Source organism: Myodes glareolus, chromosome 11, assembly GCF_982192425.1.
Source record: "Myodes glareolus chromosome 11, mMyoGla1.1, whole genome shotgun sequence".
In the NCBI taxonomy this organism is placed as follows: domain Eukaryota; kingdom Metazoa; phylum Chordata; class Mammalia; order Rodentia; family Cricetidae; genus Myodes; species Myodes glareolus.
Genome location: NC_142036.1, coordinates 18,756,887 through 18,780,432, shown reverse-complemented (window position 1 = coordinate 18,780,432; position 23,546 = coordinate 18,756,887). Strand labels below are relative to the sequence as shown.

The 23,546-nt window shown below is 40.6% G+C and overlaps 2 protein-coding genes across 2 annotated transcripts in view; one reads left to right on the top strand and one right to left on the bottom strand.

The window, feature by feature from the left end:
* Window positions 1–23,546, top strand: part of Evl (Enah/Vasp-like) — a 148,993-nt gene that overhangs the window by 14,809 nt on the left and 110,638 nt on the right. The gene's annotated exons all lie outside the window — the stretch shown is intronic.
* On the bottom strand, window positions 11,903–13,192 carry LOC125398590 (vesicle-associated membrane protein 3-like). Its single transcript, XM_087911837.1, has 2 exons — window positions 12,804–13,192; window positions 11,903–11,938 (listed from the first exon to the last, which is right to left on the bottom strand). The coding sequence occupies exons 1-2, from the start codon at window positions 13,104–13,106 to the stop codon at window positions 11,903–11,905; spliced, it is 339 nt and encodes a 112-aa protein (XP_087767963.1). The 5' UTR covers window positions 13,107–13,192.

Here is a 23,546-nt window from a genome sequence, read left to right as displayed (position 1 = left end):
TCAATAAATTTATATATATATATATATATATATATATATATATATATATATATATATATATATATTTCTTTGGTTCTTGCTATTTCTGGTGCCCACATGAACAGACTCCAAACGCCCCTACTGGCTATCTTAATAACCCCTGTCTATCCCACCTCACCCCTAACCCCCCATGCCCGCCTTTGTTTATTGGCCTATTGGTCAATTACTGGAATGACTTGAGAAAGAGGCTCACTGTTCACAGAATGGGTCATCCTATTTGAGTATTGAATTCCTCCTCTGCTCATGTCACCTATGGTGAGCATTTACCCAGGACACAAGTATCTACACATCCTTTGTCCATTTGGAGAGACCCATCCACATACTTCTTCCCCAGATGTTTCTCACCAGTGTTCCAGTATCTTCACATCCTTTGTCCATTTGGAGAGACCCATCCACATACTTCTTCCCCAGATGTTTCTCACCAGTGTTCCAATCATGCTCTTCCTTAGTCCCTGACCATCCAACCAATCCATTGGCTACAGCTCATGAGCCAGTGAATAATCACATCTGGCCATTTCTCCTTCCAAATAAACCCTAATACCATGTGTACTGCTTGAAGTTCTGCCCACTTGAAGGTTTTTCCTTGTCGGTGTTTTTCGGGGTTGTCCCAGAAAGGAGCTGTAATGCTGTAGCTGCCCACTTCTGGGTGGTGCCTGTATAACGTGCAGAAGAACCATCAGCAATCAAGCCCTGGTCTTCTCTTTCCTAGTCACCTGATCACAGGGCACACCCTTTGAAGCTCCAGGTGAATGCTTGGTGGCAGACGACTTTTTAATGGTTGTAGAAACTGCTTGTAGTGTGCTTTTGCCTTCAGGATCTGCTCAGATAGACAGTCACAGATAGACCACTTCCAGTTATTAATTGGCTCCTGCTGTGCACGCCCTACTTTATGACTTAGTGGGATGCATAGCACCCACCTAATGATGGGCAGCTCAGGTCACATGGTAACTTGGTGGCCTGTTGTCAAACATTTAGTTTCCAGTAAGGCCCAATAGCAAGTCAAGAGCTGTCTCTCAGAGAGAATAGTTGACTGCAGATAATGACAGAGCCTTGCTCCAAAATCCCAATGTCTCTTCTGTGGTTCACCTATAGGCCTGCCAAAGGCTACAAACAGCATTCCTATCTGCCACTTACACACCAGGTACCATTGAGTCTGCTGGATCATATGGTACAAGTGGCAGAGCAGCTTTCCCAGCAGCCTAGACCTGTTGAAGAGCCTTCTCCTGTTCCAGGATCCACACAAAGCTAGCAGCTTTCTGAGTCACTTGGTATATGGACCAGAGTAACATACCCAAGTGAGGAATGTGCTGTCTCCTGAATCCAAAGAGACCCACTAAATTTGTGCTTTTTTCTTGGTGATGGGAAGGACCAGGTGCAATAATTTACTCTTCACCTTAAAAGAAATAGCTCTACATGCCACACACCAGTGAACTCCTAAGAATTTCACTGAGGTAGAATACCCTTGAAATTTTGGTTGGATTTATTTCCCATCCTCTGATGCGTATTTGTGTGACTAACAAGTCCAAAGTGGTTGCTACCTCCTGCTGACTTCATCCAATTAGCATAATGTCATCAGCATAGTGAATTAATGTGGTATTTTGTGGAAAAGATAGATGATCAAGACCCCTTATAGGTAAGTTATGACACAGGGCTAGAGAGTTGATATTATCTTTGAGATGAAACAGTAAAGGTATATTGCTGGCCTTGCCAACTGAAAGCAAATTGCCTCTGATGGTCTTTATGGACAGACAGGTACTGAGAAAAAGGTAGTACTTGCTAGATCAGTAGTCACATACCATGCACCAGGAGATCTGTTAATTTGCTCAAATACCATATCTGATAACAGCAACTGCAATTGGAGTCACTACTTGATTGAGTTTTTGATAGTCCACTGTCGTTTTTGACAATCCATCTGCCTTCTGTACTGGCCAGGTAGGAGGGTTAGAGGGAGATGTGGTGGGAACTACCACCTCTGCATCTTTCAAGTCCTTGATGGTGGCACTAATTTCTGCAGTTCCTCCAGGGATGCCATACTGTTTTTGATTCACCATTTTCCCTGGCAGAGGCAACTCTAATAAAGACTTGCATTTAGTCTTTCCAACCATAATAGCCCTCATTCCACAGGCCAGGGAACCAATGTGAGAATTCTGTCAACTTCTAAGTATATCTATCCCAATTATACATTCTAGGACTGGGGAAATAACCCCAGGGTGAGTTTAGGGACCCATTGGACCTACTGTGAGTCTAACTTCAACCAAAACTCCCTTAATCACGTGGCCTCCATAAAGTTCCTATTTTAACTAGAAAGCCACAATGCTTCTTGGGACTCCCAGAATCAGCATCAATTCAGAGCCAGTATCTAATACACTCTACAACAGCTGTTTCCTTCTCCCAGCGTACCTTTGCAAAAGGCCATAGGTCCCTCTGTGGAAGGACTAGGAATGGATAACAGTAAAACCCTTAGGTATTTTATCGTGGTCCTTCCTCAGGGGAACCTGACTGTCTCTTCACTCAAGGAGTTTTGGGTCTGTAAACTGGCTCAAGTCTGGAAATTAATTCATGGGTCAAGATTACCTTTTACCATGATCTAGTGGAGCCTTTTTTTCGTTTGAAAGTTTTCCCACTTATAAATATAAAACAAGCTGAGTGGTGGTGGCGCATGCCTTTAATCCCAGCCCTCAGGAGGCAGAGGCAGGCGGATCTCTGAGAGTTCGAGGCCAGCCTGGTCTACAAGGGCTAGTTCCAGGACAGGCTCCAAAGCTACAGAGAAACTCTGTCTTGAAAAACCAAAATAAGCAAATAAATATCATACAAAAATACAGTAGCATTCTTTTTTTCTTTTTCTTTTCTTTTCTTTCTTTCTTTCTTTTTTTTTTGTGTTTGGTTTTTTGAGACAGGCTTCTCTGTGAAGCTGTCCTGGAACTCACTCTGTAGACCAGGCTGGCCTTGAACTCAAAAATCTGCCTCCTCTGTCTCCCTAATGCAAGAGTAAAAGGCATGCAACACTACTACCTGGTGCAGTAGCATTCTCTTCTCTTTCATGCCTGAAAACACCATGATTGATTAGCCATTACCAAAGGTCCATACAAATCATGCCACAGTAAAAGTCAGTTTGCCTGTGTTGCCCATTATGGGTTGGGACATTATGGACATTGCTTTGTCTATACTACCCATTCTACCCATTATGATAACCACAGTCACCTTGTCTTTAGGGAATCAGTGCTGCCACCTGGTCCCTGCTACTTCAAGACCCAATTAAACCCCTTGCATTTAATTCATCTAACCGAGAGAAATGTCTCCAACACTAAGGGCTGTCACAAAGAAAAGTATGACAACAAAGCTCTTCAACTGTGCTAGTGCCCTCTCACCATTTTGCATCTTGTAGGATTAGTGAGGGGCACATCTTTTCCTGGGCTTTCCCATTGTGGAAGGTTAGGTTTTACACAGTGTTACCCACTCTAACACTGCATTTTCCCTGAGCCTTCAAATCCTTTCATCAACACTAAACCAAGGAATATCAGGCATCTCCAACTCCTTTTCAATAGGCCATCTTTTGACAAATGCTTCAACCAGCCATTCAAACAAACTTTTGATACCTTTGTTTGTTTTTAATTGTGAGAGTTTCCATCTTAAATCTAGACTCTCCACTCTGCAGGCCCATATAAATAAACCGAACCCGTTCTGGTTTTAGGTTCCTTCCACCATTATTCCACACCCCTAAAATCCATTCCCTCACATATTCCTCAGATTTCTGCTAGAATGAATTAGCAAACTCATTAAACTCTTTAGTAGTGTAGTGCACCTCCTCAAGACTACACTTCCCACTTCCTCTCTAGGAGCCTGTTTAGCCTTCAGTCTGGTTTTAGATCTAGAGACAACTATACTGGGACCCTGAGGGACGTCTGTATTTTCTTGTCTGGTGTCTTGCTCAGAGAAAATCACTGCTTGTTTAAACAGTGGAGGAATAACTCAAAGGTAAAATAGGCAATGTTTCTGGATGTTGGGGTGTGAGTACATTTTCTGCTAAGAGACTACTTCCTCTAATAAGATAAACCCTCGAGAATCTGAGGGTTCAAAGTTTCCAGCCTCAGTAGAGTCCTCTCACACATTCCCATCTCTAGTTACAAGATCCTATTGCCCTTACTTTGACCATCCACACCCACCAAGACTGGGACCCACCTGAATTTTTGCTGTATTTCAGGCAACCTTATAATGAGAGCTTTGGTTTGATTTTCCACACCATGACTGCTGAAGAGAAGATTCTCTTCCAGGGCACACTTTAGACTGCTTACACAAGTTTGTTGTTGGCCTTCACCATATTCAGAGATGCTAGAAGATGGTTAATTTTACCACAGAGCTCCTTCTTTTCCTTGGCCAGTTTATCCAGAGATGCTAGGAGAAACCAACCAGCATTGTTATTTTCTTATTTTTCCATAGTCAAAATTTTATATACAGATTCACCAAATCCGTTACTTCTCTCAACTGCTGAATCAGGATAATCAAAGCTTTTGTCTCCTTAAGTTTGTAAAAAATTATATATATGGAATTTATTAATTAGAATGGTTTACAGGTCTAACTAGTCCAACAGTGACTGTCTACCAACAGAAGGTTTAAGAATCCAGTAGTTATTCAGTCCACGGGGCTGGATATCTCAGCTGGTCTTCAGTATATTCTAGACTAAAAAGAAGTCGACTCCAGTGCTAGTGAAGGAATGGACTTGCCAGGCAGAGTGAGGGTGGTAGTGAAAGAGCAAGCTTCCCTCTTCCATGTCCTTTATATAGGCTGCCAGCAGATGTGGCCCAGATCAAAGGTGGATCTTCACACCTTGAAAGATCTTGATTAAAAGTAAGTCTTCCCACTTCCAATGATTTAGTTAAGAAAAAGTTCCTCACATGTGTAACCAGCCACTTGAGTTTTAGTTAATTCCAGATGTAGTCAAGTTGACAACCTAGAATAGCTATCACAAAAACCAAACAAGCAAAGAAGCGTATTTAACAAACCATACAAGGAAGGGTGGCTGGAGAGATATGTGGTTAAGAACACTGGCTGTCTTGCAGGTGACCTGGATTTGATTCCCAGTACCCACATGGAGGCTCACAATCATCTGTAATTCCACTTTCAGGAGATCCAAAGAAAGCCATCTGCTGTCTGTTTTGGGCACCAAGCACTTGTGTGGTACACATACATACATATGAGATAAACTCTTAAAATAAAATGAATAAATCTCTTTTTAAAAGTAGCTTTAGAAGGGTAGATTCTAACAAGGGTAGATTTCTAAACTCAAGAGTTCACCAGTTTTCTGTTCATACTACAACAGAAATATACAAAAGGCCCTCCCTACTCCCAACCCCTCAGAGGTTAATCCTTAGGGATTTAATTAGTCTGGACTCATCCATTTATTTGTTTGAAGTCTCCAGATACTTAACTGTGCAGCCAGAATTGAGTACTACTGAGCTAGTCCTGAGGTCAAGACCATGCCTGATTTATCCAGTACTGTAGTCTCAAAACTTAGCTTCATAGTAACTCAAATGTGGTAAGTGCTCAATGAATAGGTGTTAAATGTTTCATTAGTCCCTTGTTTCTCAGATTCACAAGACTTCAGAGGTCCTTTGCCCAGGGCTCTCAGGATAACTAGCAAGTAAAGCAGTGAAGCCCAGATTTCTCGTCTTTCAGCTTTATTTTTTGGCCGTTTTCCTTTGTACATATATGTCTTCTCAGTTCTTATGTTGTTCAAGGTTATAAGTTCTACCCCAGTTCCTACTCCACACTGAAGAGGGAGGAATAAACTTTAGATGCTTAGAAAGCTAACCGCCTGACAGTGTTGTAGTATCAGTGTTCTGTGTCAGCTCACTTTTTAAGTCAAGTAGGAGTGGGGCAGAGGAGGAGGCGAAGAAACATGGAACTGAAATTCACAGTGTTCTCTGCCAGGCATCAGGCTTCAAACCTCTGACTTAAGTTACTCATTCTTACTCTCTTTAAAAGAATTGTTTTTATTTTAATTATGTTTATGCATGTGTGTGCTGGTGCCTGTGGAGTCCATAGGTGTCAGATCCTTCTGGAACTGGAGTTATAGGTGGTTGTGAGCCATCCAGGGTGGGTGCTGGAAACTGAACTTAGTCCTTGAGTCCTCTGGAAGAACAGTATATATACACTTTTAACTGCTGAGTCATCTCTCTGGCTACTCCCATTCTCTCTTCTTCTCTCCTTCCCCCATCTTTAATAGAGCTCTCTGTCCCATTTCAGCAGTAAAACAATCAGATGTTTTAGAATACTTGACATTTGCATTATTTTTTATTTTGGATTTTTTGAGACAGGGTTTCTCAATGTAGCCCTGACTGTCTCTCCTTCCCCCATCTTTAATAGAGCTCTCTGTCCCATTTCAGCAGTAAAACAATCAGATGTTTTTAGAATACTTGACATTTGCATTGTTTTTTATTTTGGATTTTTTGAGACAGGGTTTCTCAATGTAGCCCTGACTGTCTTGGAGTTTGATTTGTAGACCAGGCTGTCCTCAAACTCACAGAGATCCACCTGTCTCTGCCTCCCAAGTGCTGGAACTAAAGGTGTGGATTGTTTATTTTAATTAGGATCCTCATGACTTTCTGTTAAGGTGATTCCAGGTCTATGTTCCCATATCCTTGTTGATTTATCCAGTCTTAACTTATGCAAGCTCCCCAGAGAAACTCCAAAAATGGTGGAGATCAAATAGGAAAAGCCATAATGAATTATAAAGGATTATATAAGGAAATCACCCTCTGATTCAGTGTGTGTGTGTGTGTGTGTGTGTGTGTGTGTGTGTGTGTGTGTGTCTGTCTGTCTGTCTGTCTGTCTGTCTCTTCTGCCTTACTTTAAAGGATTGGATTCTAACAGTGATATACTCTGGACCAGTCTAATAACAGCAAGAAAAGATTTAAGGAAAAAATTGAAGGCATAAGGGGGAGGTATAAAGCAGAAAAGATTTACAGGACTAAGATTTAGAGAGATGGAAACTCTGGAAGATAAAAGAGACCTTTAGGATCATTTGTCCCTTTGAAACATTTGCCATTGGTAAACTTGTCACCTGAGATGAGAGCTCTAGTCAGATCTGTGGGACTGGGAAGATGAAAACTGGCATTCTTGTGTACCAAGGAGGAAGAATGATAGTTGATAAATACCCCACTTCCCTCAAAGATTCTACTTAGAGGTACTAGATTACCTCTAGAGTTGATTTATCCAGTCTTAACTTATGCAAGCTCCCCAGAGAAACTCCAAAAATGGTGGAGATCAAATAGGAAAAGCCATAATGAATTATAAAGGATTATATAAGGAAATCACCCTCTGATTCAGTGTGTGTGTGTGTGTGTGTGTGTCTGTCTGTCTGTCTGTCTGTCTGTCTGTCTGTCTCTTCTGCCTTACTTTAAAGGATTGGATTCTAACAGTGATATACTGTTAGAATCTAAAGATTCTACTTAGAGGTACTAGACTACTTAGAGATCCCAGAAGCCAAGAGGAGAACGCCACCAGGAACAGGCATCAAATCACTGGATTATTCATGCATTCTAGAGAGTAAATGTGCTGTACCTTTGCTCCTTCACTGTGGCAGTCTCAGCACAGAGGTAAGAGCATGTGTTGTTTGTCCCTTCTGGGCACCTGCGAGTAAGTGAGTCTGCCACTTCCCCTCAGGTGTGTGTTCATAAGTGGGAGTGTTTTTCCTTAATCCTTAAAAAAATGAGACTGAGAGCACAGACATTTAGAGCTTAGAGCCAGAAAAGCTTCTGAAGGTCAGTATTATGACCTTTGTCTTTCCCTTTCCTTCCTTTCCCTTCCCTTCCCTTCCTTTCTTATTTATTTATTTGGGTATGTGTGCAGGTGTGCACTTTTCATGGCATGCATGTTGAGGTCAGAAGACCACTTTCAGGAGTCAGTCGCCACCTTCCACCTTGTTGAAACAGTGTCTCATTGTTTCTGATGCCCTGCATATTTCAGACTAGCTGGCCTGCAAATTTCTGAGAATTACCACATCTGGCATTTAGTGTGGATTCCAAAGATCATCAAACTGAGGTAATCAGCCTTGTAGCTAGTGTTTTCACCCACTGAGCCATCTTCCTGAACCTGACCTTGTAATCTTTTTATGTATGTGTGTGCCCATGCTGAGGTATAGATATGGTGGTCAGAAGGAAGTTTTATGGAGTTAGTTCTCAGCTTCCACCCTTACCTGGTTCCAGCAGTCAAACTCAGATCATCAGACTTGTGTTACCCAGCTGAGCCACCTCACTAGCCTGCCTTGTGCATTTTATGTTTGAGACAGAGTACCTAGTAATTGTTTTCTGATATGTAAACACATAAGTATCTTACTGTACACAGTAAAAGTAACATTAAATATTTTATGTAAAACTTAAGGAATATAGGCTACATGTAGTTAGGCCTCTGATGACTGTCAGTTTAGAACATGTGTAAACTTACTTTTTGCCATTCTTTTAACAGTATAGTGTAACAGCTGATGACACAGTATTTATATGACATGAGATATTTGAAGCAACCTAGAGGTGATTTTTAAATACATAGGAGTTTGTGTAAATGCAGGGCTATTTTATTTTGTTGTTAACTATTATTTTGATGTTATTAAAATATTTCAAATTTTTATTTTATTTTATTTGTGTGTGTGTGTGTGTGTGTGTGTGTGTGTGTGTGTGTCTGCTGGTAACAGGAGGGGCCAGAAGAGGGCATTGGATTACCTGAAGCTGGAGTTACAGGTAGTTGTGAGATGCCTGACATGAATGCTGGGATTTGAATTAGCATCTCCTGAAAGAGCAACAAGTGCTCTTATCCACAGAGCCATCTCTCCAGCCCCAACAGTGCTATTTTATAAAAGAGAATTGAGGAGGATAGCTTCTGTTCTGATTCTGCCAGTTGTAGTTTTTTGATTGGCATATTCTCTCTCCCAGTTGTCTTTTCAATATATTTGGGCAGATTTCACTGGGTCTAGCTATGCAAGTGTCTTACTTCAAATTAGATTTTTTTTTGAAGACCTGCCTGTCACTGAGCTCAGATTTGTTCAAGCCTTAACAGCTTAGATTCTCACCAAGCAGGGTGGTACACACCTCTGTAGTCCCTGAGATAGAAAGGTAGTGAGTTTAAGGCCAGCCTGGGTTATATACAGTTCAAGGCTAGCTTGGGCTGCAAGAGACCAATCTTAAGAAAATTAAATCAGGCTAAAGAAGACAAACAATTTAGAATCTCTAACTTTGTGTTGAACATAGAAGAATTTGGACCTGGCACATGAAAAGCCCTGTGTACAAAATAGAAACACATCCGGTGCTGGAGCTAGTCTACGCATAGATGAAAATCAAATGTGTCCACTGGCACTGCTTCCTCCTGGCAGCTCAGATTGCCAACTGAGCAGCTCAGTGCTCTGTTGATAAACATTTACTTTCCTGGGCAGAAGGAAATTTCTGTCCTTGATTTGTGTCACTAAGTGGAACGGAATTGTAAGCAACAGACAGATGAGTCTCAAACAGGAGCAGCACTAAAAAGGACCAGTTGGCCCCTTTGCAAAAGCAGGCCCCTTTGAAAAAAAAATGTGTCTCTGAGTGTCATCTGTGGGTAATGAAGCAGCGAGACTGTCAAACTCACAGATGGGTCATGACTCATCAGACATGTATTTTCACTGGGTTTCTTCCTCCATGTGAGTTGAAGACTTGGTCTTCTGTACATGCAGCTCAGACCAAAGAGCACCATATGCCTCAAGCCTGTCTCAAACGAGACTTCACTACCCCGGAATTAATGAACTGTTGCCAACAAGGGTACCAGAAATCCATCAGCATACCTTTTAACAAATACAAGGCAGCAGAATATCCATGTAACTTTGGACTCTTTTTCCCTCAAGCCATATGCAAAGTGTAACTCAAAATGAATTGGAACCTAAGTACAACATCTAAACATTTAACCCTCCAAAGAGCTGGGGACAGAACCAAATGTAATAAAGGTCTATATTTAATTGCTGACTCCACAGTGCTAATGAGGGCTGTGCCACTTTGGTTATAAAGCCCTTATCACATGATTCACACATTTCTTTCCCCTTTTAGGGATTTTGTTTTCATTATTTGGATAATACCATTTTCAGCACCAACTTTTAACATCGATGACTTTCAATTTGTGTTGTGTTTGTTTGTTGTGCAGAATTAGGATCAAACGCAAGGCCTTATACACACTTAGCAAGTGTCTGTCATTTTGTTTTCTTTTTGTTGTCTGGTACCAGAGATTAAATCTAGAGCTTTCTTCTACCATTCAAAGTGTATAATGGTTTTCGCTACATGCAGTTGTGCAAACATGCCCACATTTGAATCCTAGAGTGCTGTCATCATGCTTAGAGAACCCCGTGTTCACTAACTGCCACTCCCCATTCTTACATAACCCCCACCATGAATCTTCTCATCTGCTTCCTGTCTTTGAATTCATCTGTGCTGCACATGGAATCATACAACACATGGGGTTTCCTGACTGGCCCCTTACTTTTGGCACATTTCTAGGGTTCATTCATGTTCCCTCAGTGTCATGCTTCCTTTTCATCCCACCCATGGGCATACCACACTTAGTTGATTCATGTTTGGATTTTGTAGTGTAAAATGGCTCTCGTTAAAAGCACTGACAGCTCTTACAGAGTACTTGGGTTTGATTCCCAGTACTCATAACATGTAACTACCTGTAACTCTAGTTCCAGGAGATCCAGTGCCACCTGCTGGGCTCCATGGACACTGCACACTACATACATACAGGCAATACACCTATAGACATAAGATAAACAAATAAAATCTTAATAAACAAAATATAGCTTACTACCATCCTCCAGAATCTGAATGCATGGAGAGGCATACTTTGCAAGCAGAATAGAAAACAGGCTTGATGAACCACTTGGTTCCCTGTCTGTTTCCACATCCAAGTGGACATAACATTCTAATTTCTGCCCAGCCTTGTCTTTCTACTGCCATGACACTAATTTAAGTATGGTCTATATTATTCAAATGCTGCCCTGCATTTTGTTAAATTATTAGCACTCAAGTCCAAGGTAGCACTCTCTTTTTGAGTGTTTACAGGTTGTTTCTGTATCTCTCTGAATAGTTGTGACCTTTAGCATAGCTTGTGACCTCTCACAAGAACTGAACTCTCAGCGTTTTCAGATTAATTTCCTCATTCTTATGAGGCCACTCTCACATGTTGTCTATAGTCTTTCTGTTATTTACTGTATGAATAGTCTTTCTTAAAATAGACAACTTTATTTAGACATCATAGTGGGAAAGTTCCCAGCTAAATGCACAGACAAGCAAGGTATTACTGTGTTAATGCAGGAGCCAATGAGTTACATGGGTCTGAGTATGGAGGAGACAGCACCACGGTTGTGCGTGGGTCAGACCAGGTCAGAGGCCGTAGGCTGATGCCGCTTTCCCATAGTGGAGCATGCTTTCAATAGTTATTTTGTTTCAGTAATGTCAGGAACAAATAAAAAACTGGTACCAGATTCTCTTATGTCTGAACTGATGCTGCTTTGCATACACAAATTCCAGGGCATTTTAGTAGCACAGCCATAGGCAAATAAAGCCCGTTTCTTCCTCACTGCTTTCTTATGTTCATTATGCCTGAACTCTCAACTCTGAACCATGCCTTGATGAAAGTCTCAGACACACAACGAAAAGTATCTCAGGTGGCAACAGCTATGGCTTAAGAGCAACAGGCATCTCTGTTTAGCTCTCCACTTGGAAGTGGCCAATACCTCACCTCAAGCATAATACAGAGAACCGGTTTAGGAAGTGGGGTATGAGTAAAAGCAGGAAACAGCATTCAAGATCTCTGGTCTGTGCAAACTGATGTGAGGCTGCGGAGCTGCTGCTCACACCGCGCTAGCGACCACAGCCTCTAGTTCAGTCTGCAAACCGTGGCTAAAGGTCTGACTTTAGCTCACCTCTATAGCTGTATGAAAGAAACCAAATCTGAAGGAGTAGCATTATCTACAGCACAGGAAGAACTGTGAAAATGCTGAAGGCACACACAGAATTAATATTTTTTTCTTGAAGGGCACCTTGAATTACATTCGGCACTTGTTTGAATTTATTTATTAGGGACAGACTTATGGACATTTTATTTGTATTTAAATTTTGGCAAAAAAAACTTTGGTCATAGTTCTACAAAAACTTTTTAAAGAGTTATTTTTGATTAAAATACTCTTTGAGAAGTGATACACAACAAGAACAGAAAAGTAAACGTTCACACCTGAGAGATTCTTAAATACAGCAGGAGTCAGTAGTGCTTACAGAAAGGAGGGTCCTCTTAAGGAAAAGGAGCCAATATCAAAATAAGGCACACCCTGTTATTGTCACCAATTTGTACTAGGCAGTAGTGTTCTTGGAAGGCACAAGCTGTGAATCTAATCACCCAAAGGTTTGAAAATGTGGTTTTGAGACCATGTCAGATGTGGGAACAACTGACTTGAATAGAATCTCCTTCCTGGAATCCACAGCAAGTCATGAGTGACAACATCCATCTAGACTCCAGCATTCTGGAACACCAGAAGTCCTCTCTCCTAGTCGGTGCATAACTTTGTGAAGGCACTGTGCAAAATGTGGGCAGGGCAGCTCACATCCCCATTTGAAGTGTATATTAAAACACAGACACATTCCCTAGGCACTGAACTCTATGCAAACTAACACAAATAATCTTTTGGGGGGAAAAAAAGCAGTAGCTAAGCTCAATAAGTAGGCTTCAGTTTCACCAGGTTCTTCAGTAAGAGACACCCACACAACAATGATGACGACAACAATCACCAGGACACTGATCCCTATCGCCCACATCTTGCAGTTCTTCCACCAGTACTTTCTCTTCAGCTTGGCACCACTTGTTTCAGACTGAGAAGCCTGCAGTGCAACTGCGTGATCATCTAGCTCTGAGAGCTTCTCATCTCTTTTTAACTCCTTGTCTACATTGTCTACATTGATCATAATATCAACCACCTCATCTACTTGATTCTGTGTCTGCTGGAGTCTGCGGTTATTGCCAGAGGCAGTACTTGAACTTCCCGAAGGCACACCTGTGGACATTTTGGCGGTGGCAGCAGCAGCAACAACCAATCAAGGGTTGGTGGACTTGTATGAACAGTCATAATTCGAGTGCCAGTTTTAATTGATCAATAGTCACATGTAGCCAATGCCTGTCATCCATCCTTGTAGAAAGCCCTCTGGGACAGTGCTGGTCTGCCTAGATATTCAGTACAGTAAGCACCTAGCAGATATTTATGAATGATGGAATATAATCATGACTATTATCTATGACAGGAATTTACCCAATCTCTGCTTTTGTACTTCAGCATCCCCTGCCTGGACTATGAGGCAGATTATTGAATTATTAAGACAGACCTAGGTATCTCTTTCTTCTTCATGTACGTGGCTGTTATTAACTTCTTTAAAATTTTTGTAAAGTAATCTATCTTACATAATCCAAAAATAGTGCCCAAGAATTAAAAGATGACAATCACTTCCCCAAATCGACTCTGCCCTAAGTTAAACACTGCTCACATGAACTTCATGCACCTTGGTGAGTGAGCTCTAGCGTATCAATGATTCTTACAAATAGTTGAATCTAGATGCAGTGTGACCGGGGTAGAACTGGATCAGTTGTCACCTCTTTCTGGCACCTACATCTGCCTTACTATAAAGTTCATATCCAGCCCAAAATTTAGCAGTTAGCACACTAGATAGCCAGAGGTTGTCCACTGTGTGTATATATGATGATAAGCTTAACACTCAATGTTTTTAATTAGAGATTAAAAAGTGTCATGAACTTTTTTCTACAATATATCATGTTTAATTATATGCTTTTTTCATTTGATTAAAAAATTGAGATTTATTTACACCCAGTGAGCATTTACTTTGAATTTAGTTCTGCTGTTCCCTGTCTGTGTTATTTATCATTGTTTATAATACTTTTAACATTAAATTTTAAAAAATAACATTTATTAGTATGTGTGTACATGCATACATGCGCATGTACCATAGTGTGCATGCATATGGAAGTCAAAAGACAATTTGTGGAAGTCTATTCTCTCATTCCACCTTGTGAATTTCCCAGGCTTGGTGGCAAGTATCTTTATTCACTGAACAAGCTAATCAACCCAATTTCCCCCTTTTACTAAAAATAGATCTTTTCTCATATAATATATTCTGATTACAGTTTCGCTTCCCTCTGCTCCTCCAAGTTCCTCCCTATTTCCCCTTCCATCCAAATCCACTGCCTTTCTATGTCTATTAGAAAAGAACAGGCGTCTAAGAGATAGTGACAAAACATAACAAAATAAAGTATAATAAGATAAAATAGTCACATTGAAGCTGGACAAGGTAAACCAACAGCAGAAAAAAAGTTCCAAGAGAAGACATAAGAATCAGAGACCCACTTGTTCACATACTCAAGAGTCCCGTAAAAACACTAAATTGAAAGCTGCAATATATATGCAGATGACCTGGTGCAGGCCTATGTAGGCCCTTCCTACATAGCTGTTCCATCTCTGAGTTTATGTGAGCTTTGCTCATTTGATTTAGAGGAACTTGTTATCCTGGTGTCCTGCATCCCTTCTGACTTTTACACTTTCTGTCTCCTCTTCCGCAGGGCTCCCTGAGCTTTAAGGGGAGGGATATGATGAAGACATCTCATTTAGAGCTGTGTGTTTCAAGGTCTCTCACTCTCTGCATTATATCTGGTGTGGGTCTCTGTGTTTGTTCCCACTTGCTACAGGAGGAAGCTTCTCTGATGACGGCTGAGCAAGGCACTGATCTATGAGTATAGGAATCATTTTATCAGTACTTTTTATTGGTAGACTGGTAGTACTTGGTTTTACCCTAGGTCTCTGGACTATCTAGTCTCTGATTCGTGGTCAACCAATTTGTGTCAGGTGTGGGTTCCATCTTGTGGAGTGGGCAAGACATTAGTGGCTTACTCCCACAAGCTATATGCCACCATTGCCCTATCATATTTTACAGGAGGACAGCATTGTAGATCAAAGGTTTTGTGGCTGGGTTGGTGTTTACATTTCTCTTTTGGTAGCCTGAAGAATAGCTGTACCAAGACACTAGAATGTAGGAATGGGGGTTCTATGTAGGCACCAGCTCAGCTCTCCATGTTCAGTGAGTTCATGTTCAGGGTGTTGTCTTTGACCCTGTTGTCAGTTTGTAACGAGTAACCTATTATTTTATTTTATTTATTTTGGTTTTTCGAGATAGGGTTTCACTGTAGTTTTAGAGCCTGTCCTGGAACTAGCTCTTGTAGACCTGGCTGGCTTTGAGCTCACAGAGATCCACCTGTCTCTGCCTCCCAAATGCTGGGATTAAAGGCGTGTGCCACCACCACCCGGCTGTAACCTATTATTTTAGCAATAGCCTTGGGTTGTTTGGAAATTTCTATGGGACCCCTTTGGTTAACGGCTCAACTGAATGTGACCCAGTCCTGGTACTGGAAGCTTAGTTTGGTGATGAGAGACAGCCAGTTGGGATTCCGTCTCCTTCATTATTTAGAGACTTCATAGGATTCCCTTCATATATTTGAGAAAGTTTGACTGTACTAGGTTTCTTTGCCATCCCTCAAATGCCTTTTAATTCTAGCTATCCCCTCCCAACTTTCCCTCCACCAACCCCATTTCCCTTCTCCCTCCCTACATGATCTTTCCATTCCTGTATCTCCTGTCATTTATTTAATTGCTAGTATCTACATATAAGTGAATATATACCATATTTATCTTTCTGGGTCTGAGTTACTTCACTAAAGATGATTTTTTTCTAGTTCCATCCATTATCCTGCAAATTTCATGGCATAATTTTTTTAAAAAGCTGAGTAACACTCCATTGTATTTTTCTTTATCCATTTTCTTTATCCATTCTTCTGTTGAGGGACATTTTGGTTGTTTCCAATTTCTGGCTATTACGAACAGAGCAACAATGAACATGGTTGAGCAAGTGTCCTTGTGATGGGATGAAATATCCTTTGGGTATATGACCAAGAGTGGTATAGCTGGATCTTGTGGTAGATCAATTCTCATCCTTCTCAGGAATTGTCACACTGATTTCCATAGTGGTTGTACAGGTTTGCACTTTGAATGATTATTCCACATCTTCATCATGAGCTGTCAATTGTGTTATTGATCTCAGCCAATCTGACAGGTATAAAATAGACTCTCAAAGTGGTTTTGATTTGCATTTCCCTGACGACTGAGGTGTTGAACATTTCTGTTTCTTAGCTGCTTGAGTTTCCTGTATTGAGAATTTTCTGGTTTGATTGTACTCCATTTTTAAATTGGATTATTTTGTATTTTGATATCTAGTTTGTTGAGTTCTTGACTAATATATTTTGGATATTCGTCCTCTATCTGATGTGGAGTTGATAAAAATCTTTTCCTCTTTTGTAGGGTGCCACTTTATTCTAAGGATAAAGTCCTTTGCCTTACAGAAGCTTTTCGGTTTCATGAAGTCCCATTTGTTAATTGTTGATCTTAGTGCCTGCAATAACAGTGTTCTGTTCAGAAAGTCTCCTATACCAATGAGTTCAAGGCTATTCCCCACTTTCTCTTCTATCAGGTTCAGTGAATCTGGTTTTATGTTAAGGTCTTTGATCAATTGGGAGTTGAGTTTTGTGCAGGATGGTAAGTATGGATCTATTTAATCAGTTCAAATTTAAAAAAATATTTTGCAGACAGTGTCTCACCTCTCATAAGGTCTTATTCCTGCCTGACCTTGAACTGGGTGTGTAGGCTGGCCTTGAACTCACAGAAATCTGCCTGCCTCTGCCTCCTGAGGGCAGAATTAAAAGTGATGGTTGCACCGCCACCACCTAACATATATGTATTAGTTTTAGAGATAAGTTTTGTTACATAGCCTAGTCTGGCCTTAGACTTAGATACTTGTCCAAGCCCTTTGCCCATTTATGATTTTTGGTCTTGTTATTGTTAAGATACAGGATTTCCTGATGGATCTTGGATAGTAAATACTGACCAGATAGGTAATCTGCAAATATTTCTCCTGTTTTGTAAATTGTTTTTTTTTCAGTATATTTCCATTGTATGAAGAAGTATTTTTTATTTATTTTTGTTTGTGTGGGTAGGTACAATATGTACTTTCAGAGGCCAGAAGTTGGTATCACATGACTTCTCTATCACTCTCCATCTTATAGTTTTGAGATGTGTTCTCTCTCTGAATCTGGAGCTCATCAACTAACGTAGACTGACTGACCAGCAAGTCCCAGGGTCACTCCTATTTCCACTCCCAGCGCTGGGATTACAGGAACAAGGCTACCATACTTAGCTTTTTATGTAGTTGCTAGGCGACTGAACTTGGCCTCAGTTGCACAGCCAGCACTTTGCCCACAGCTTGACAGGCCCTGTGTGCATAAGTTTTAAAGTTTCACATGTTCTCATTTGCCTAATTTTACATTTGATTTTAAGTCTTGATTTATCTTGAGTTTACTCTTAAGTATGGGTTTGAGGTTCAATTTTATACTTTTGGTGTGTGGCAGTCAAAGTTTTCCCAGCACTGTGTGTTGAACACTGACCTTCTCTGTGTATCCTTAGAGGCTTAATGAAGACCATTTGACCATATATACAAGGGTTTGCTCCAGAATTTTCTCTACTGCTTTATTGTCTTGTATGTATCTCTATGCTAGTACTATACCATCTTGGTGATTGGGTTGTGCATTTTAAAATAAGAAGTGTGAGACCTCCAGCTTTGTCCTTTTTCAAGGCTATTTTGAATGTTCAAAGCCCCTTGAGATTTTGTATGAATTTTAGGATTGTTTATTTTATATTTTAGGCATGGTCTTCTAGTTATAAAGCTCATACTTACTTTATAGTCAAGGCTGACCTTGAACGCGGTATTTCCTTCCATACTTTCCCAAATTCACAGATTATGGCTGTGTGCCACCATGCCCAACACAGAAAATTTTCAATGTCTTATTTTTAAAAAATGTTATTAGGAGGTTGTTTTGTCTTAAAATAGTGTCTTCCATTGATGTCCAGGCTGGTCTGGTGACAAACTCATGTGCTCATGTGATCATCTTTTCATGTTCTTCTTCTTTTTTTTTCATTTTTTTAAGTAAATTTTATTAAATTATAAAAGTTTCCATTTCCGCCCCCCCTCCCAACACCCTCCCACTCCCCCCACTCCCCCTCCTCCTCCCTCTTCGTCCCCCAGGGCAGTCAGGGTTTCCTGCCCTGTGGGAAGTTCCAGTTCCTTCCCCCTCCCTCCAGGTCCAGGAAGGTGAGTGTCCAAACAGACTGGATCTCCAAAATCCAGTATATGTAGAGGAAACAGGTCCCAGTGTCATAGTCAATGGCTTTTCAGAAAGACTTCGGGCCAGCCACAGTCAGAGAATCCGGCCAAATTCCGAGAATCTGGTTAGATCACGTCCTCGTTCAGTCCCAGTCCAACTGGCCTTGGTAAACTCTCATCAGATCCGTTCCCTTGTATCAGTGGGTGATAGCATCCCTCGCAGTACTGATTTCGTTTTTCATGTTCTTCCTCCTTCTGCTCCTCATTTGGACCTCGGGGGGCTCAGTCCGGTGCTCCAATGTGGGTCTCCGACTGTATCGCCGTCCTTCGCCAGATGAAGGATCTATGGTGATAAGCAAAATATACATCAGTATGGTCATGGGCCACGGCCGATTCAGGCACCCTCTCCTCTGTCCAGAGAGCAATCTGGGGGATCTCTCCTTGGACCTGTGATCCCATATATAATCAAGTCTCCTGTAAACCCTAAAATGGCTCCCTTAGTTGAAATATATTCTTCCCTGATCCCATATTCATCCTTCCTCCCTCCCCCCCCCCATCCCCGGCCACCAAGCTTTCCCCGTTCCTCCCCTACTCCCTTCTCTCTAACCCTCTCCCCTTCCATCGACTCTCCCACCCCCCCATGCACCCGAGGTTACCTGGGACTCTTGTCTATTTCCTACCTCCTGGTGGATAGCTAAATAATCTTCATCAGGTTCATCTTCTTATTTAGCTTCTCTAGTATCACGAATAATAGGCTCAAAGACCTTTAATTATGGTTAGAAACCACTTATGAGTGAATACATACCGTGTTCCTCTTTTTGGGTCTGGCTTACCTCACTCAGTAAAGCGTTTTCTATTTCCATCCATTTGCATGCAAAATTCAAGATGTCATTGTTTTTTACCGCTGAGTAAAACTCTAATGTGTATATGTTCCACACCTTTTTTAACCATTCTTCTATTGAGGGGCACCTAGGTTGTTTCCAGGTTCTGGCTATTACAAATAGTGCTGCTATGAACATAATAGAACAAATGCTTTTGTAGTATGTTAGGGAATCTTTAGGGTATATTCCCAAGAGTGGAATTGCTGGGTCCTGAGGGAGGTTGACTCCCAGTTTCCTGAGAAACCGCCACACTGATTTCCACAGTGGCTGCACGAGTTTGCATTCCCACCAACAATGGATGAGTGTTCCCCTCACCCCACATCCTCTCCAGCATAGGCTATCGTTGGTGTTTTTGACTTTAGCTATTCTGACAGGTGTAAGATGGTATCTCAAAGTGGTTTTGATTTGCATTTCTCTGATCGCTAAGGAGGTTGAGCATGACCTTAAGTGTCTTCTGGCCATTCGAAGTTCATCTGTTGTGAATTCTCTGTTAAGTTCAGTACCCCATTTTTTAATTGGGTTAATTAGAGTTTTAGTGCCTAGTTTCTTGAGTTCTTTGTATATTTTGGAGATCAGACCTTTGTCTGATGAGGGGTTGGTGAAGATCTTCTCCCAGTCAGAAGGCAGCCTTTTTGTCCTACTGACAGTGTCCTTTGCTTTACAGAAGCTTCCCAGTTTCAGTAGATCCCATTTATTCATTGTTTCTCTTATTGTCTGTGCTGCTGGGGTCCTACTTAGGAAGAGGCCTCCTGTGCCTAAATCTTGTAGACTACTTCCCACTTTCTCTTCTATCAGGTTCAAAGTGGTCGGATTAATGTTGATGTCTTTAATCCATTTGGACTTGATTTTTGTGCATGGTGATAGATATGGATCTACTTTCATTTTTTTTTACAGGTTGACATCCAGTTATGCCAGCACCATTTGTTAAAGATGCTTTCCTTCTTCCATTGTATACCTTTAGCTCCCTTGTCGAAAATTAGGTGTTCATAAGTTTGTGGGTTAATATCTGGGTCTTCTATTCGATTCCATAGGTCGACTTCTCTGTTCTTATGCCAATACCAAGCTGTTTTCAATACTGTAGCTCTATAATAGAGTTTGAAGTCAGGGATGGTAATGCCTCCAGAAGTTCTTTTATTGTATAAGATTGTTTTGGCGATCCTGGGTTTTTTGTTTTGCCATATAAACTTGATTATTGTTCTCTCAAGGTCTGTGAAGAAGTTTGATGGGATTTTGATGGGGATTGCATTGAATCTATAGATTGCTTTTGGTAGAATTGCCATTTTTACTATGTTGATTCTCCCAATCCAAGAGCAGGGGAGGTCTTTCCATTTTCTGGTATCCTCCTCAATTTCTTTCTTCAAAGACTTAAAGTTTTTGTCAAATAGGTCTTTCACTTCCTTGGTTAGAGTAACCCCAAGATATTTTATGCTATTTGTGGCTATCATGAAAGGTGATGCTTCTCTGATTTCCCTCTCTGCTTCTTTATCCTTTGTGTATAGGAGGGCCACTGATTTTTTGGAGTTGATCTTGTATCCTGCCACGTTACTAAAGGTGTTTATCAGCTGTAGGAGTTCTTTGGTAGAGTTTTTGGGGTCACTTATGTAAACTATCATATCGTCAGCAAATAACGAAAGTTTAACTTCATCCTTTCCAATACGAATCCCCTTGATCTCCTTATGTTGTCTTATTGCTATTGCTAGAACTTCAAGCACTATATTGAAGAGGTATGGAGAGAGTGGACAGCCTTGTCGCGTTCCTGATTTTAGTGGAAAGGCTTTGAGTTTCTCTCCATTCAGTTTGATGTTAGCTGTCGGCTTGCTGTATATTGCTTTTATTATATTTAGGTATGATCCTTGTATCCCCAGTCTCTCCAACACCTTTATCATAAATGGGTGTTGAATTTTGTCAAATGCTTTTTCAGCATCTAGTGAGATGATCATATGGTTTTTTTCTTTCAGTTTATTTATATGATGGATTACATTGATAGATTTGCGTATGTTGAACCAGCCCTGCATCTCTGGAATGAAGCCGACTTGATCATAATGGATAATTTTTCTAATGTGCTCTTGGATTCGGTTTGCCAGTATTTTATTGAGAATTTTCGCGTCGATGTTCATGAGTGAGATTGGCCTGTAATTCTCTTTCTTGGTTGTGTCTTTGTGTGGTTTTGGTATTAGGGTAACTGTAGCTTCATAAAAGGAGTTAGGCAGTGACTCTTCTGTTTCTATATTGTGGAATACGTTAAGGAGTATAGGTATTAGCTCTTCCTGGAAGTTCTGGTAGAATTCTGCATTGAAACCATCTGGTCCTGGGCTTTTTTTGGTAGGGAGATTTTTGATAACAGCTAATTCTTCGCGACTAACAGGTCTATTTAGATTGTTCACCTGTTCTTGGTTAAACTTTGGTATATGGTACTTATCTAAAAAAATGTCCATTTCTTTTACATTTTCCAACTTTGTGGCATATAAACTTTCATAGTAAGATCTAATGATTCTCTGAATTTCCTCTGTGTCTGTGGTTATGTCCCCCTTTTCATTTCTGATCTTATTAATTTGCATGTTCTCTCTCTGCCGTTTGATTAACTTGGATAGGGGTTTGTCAATCTTGTTGATTTTCTCCAAGAACCAGCTTTTTGATTCATTGATTCTTTGGATTGTTTTCTCTGTTTCTATTTTGTTGATTTCAGCCCTCAGTTTGATTATTTCCAGTCTTCTAGACCTCCTGGGTGAATCAGCTTCTTTTTTTTCTAGATCTTTCAAGTGTGCTGTTAAGTCTCCAATGTGTGCTTTCTCCGCTTTCTTTAATTGGGCACTTAGTGCTATGAACTTTCCTCTTAGCACTGCTTTCATAGTGTCCCATAGGTTTGAGTATGTTGTGTCTTTGTTTTCATTAAATTCAAGGAAGAGTTTAATTTCTTTCTTTATTTCTTCCTTGACCCAGGGGTGATTTAGTAGTTGACTGTTCAGTTTCCATGAGTTTGTTGACTTCCTGGGGGGAGCATTGTTGTTGAATTCTAATTTTAGTCCATGGTGATCTGACAAGACACAGGTAGTTACTAATATTTTTTTGTATCTGTGGAAGTTTGCTTTGTTACCGAGTATGTGGTCACTTTTCGAGAAGGTTCCATGAGCTGCAGAGAAAAAGGTATATTCTTTCCTATTTGGGTGGAGTGTTCTATAGATGTCTGTTAAGTCCATTTGATTCAATACCTCCAATAGGTCTCTCAATTCTCTGTTTGGTTTCTGTCTGATTGACCTGTCCATTGGTGAGAGAGGAGTGTTGAAGTCTCCTACTATTAGTGTGTGTGGTTTGATGACCGCCTTGAGTTCTAGAAGAGTTTCTTTTACATATGTGGGTGCCTTTATATTAGGAGCATAGATATTCAGGATTGAGACTTCCTCCTGATGGATTGTTCCAGTTATGAGTATGAAATGTCCATCTCCATTTCTTCTGATTGATTTTAGTTTGAAGTCGATTTTGTTAGATATTAGAATGGCCACGCCCGCTTGTTTCTTAGGTCCATTTGCTTGGAAAACCTTTTCCCAACCCTTTACTCTGAGTAAGTGTCTGTCTTTGTGGTTGAGGTGTGTTTCTTGTAAACAGCAGAATGTTGGATCCTGTTTTCGTATCCAATCTCTAAGTCTGTGCCTCTTTATAGGTGAATTGAGTCCATTGATATTAAGTGATATTAATGACCAGTGGTTGTTGACTCCGGTCATTTTTTTTTTTTTTAGGTAGTAGAGTGTATGTGTTTTTCTTCTTTGATTTGTGCTTGTGAATGGTCGCTAGATGTTCGAGTTATTGTAGGTCGTGTTGGGAATGTTGGATTCCTTCGGTAGTGATTTTCCTTCTAATATTCTCTGTAAGGCTGGGTTAGTAGCTACGTATTGTTTAAATTTGTTTTTATCCTGGAATATTTTGTTTTCTCCGTTGGTAGTGAACAATAGCTTGGCTGGGTATATTAGTCTGGGTTTGCATCCATGGTCTCTTAGTTTCTGCAGTACCTCTATCCAGGATCTTCTGGCTTTCATGGTTTCCATAGAGAAATCCGGTGTAAGCCTGATAGGTTTACCTTTATAAGTTACTTGACCTTTTTCCTTTGCAGCTCTTAAAATTTTTTCTTTAATATTTATGTTTTGTGTTTTGATTATTATATGGCGCGGGGATGTTTTTTTCTGATCCAATCTATTCGGTGTTCTGTATGCTTCTTGAACCTTCATAGGAATATCGTTCTTTAGGTTGGGAAAGTTTTCTTCTATAATTTTGTTGAATATATTTTCTGGGCCTTTGATCTGCAGTTCTTCTCCTTCTTCAATCCCTATTATTCTTAGATTTGGTTTTTTTATTGTGTCCC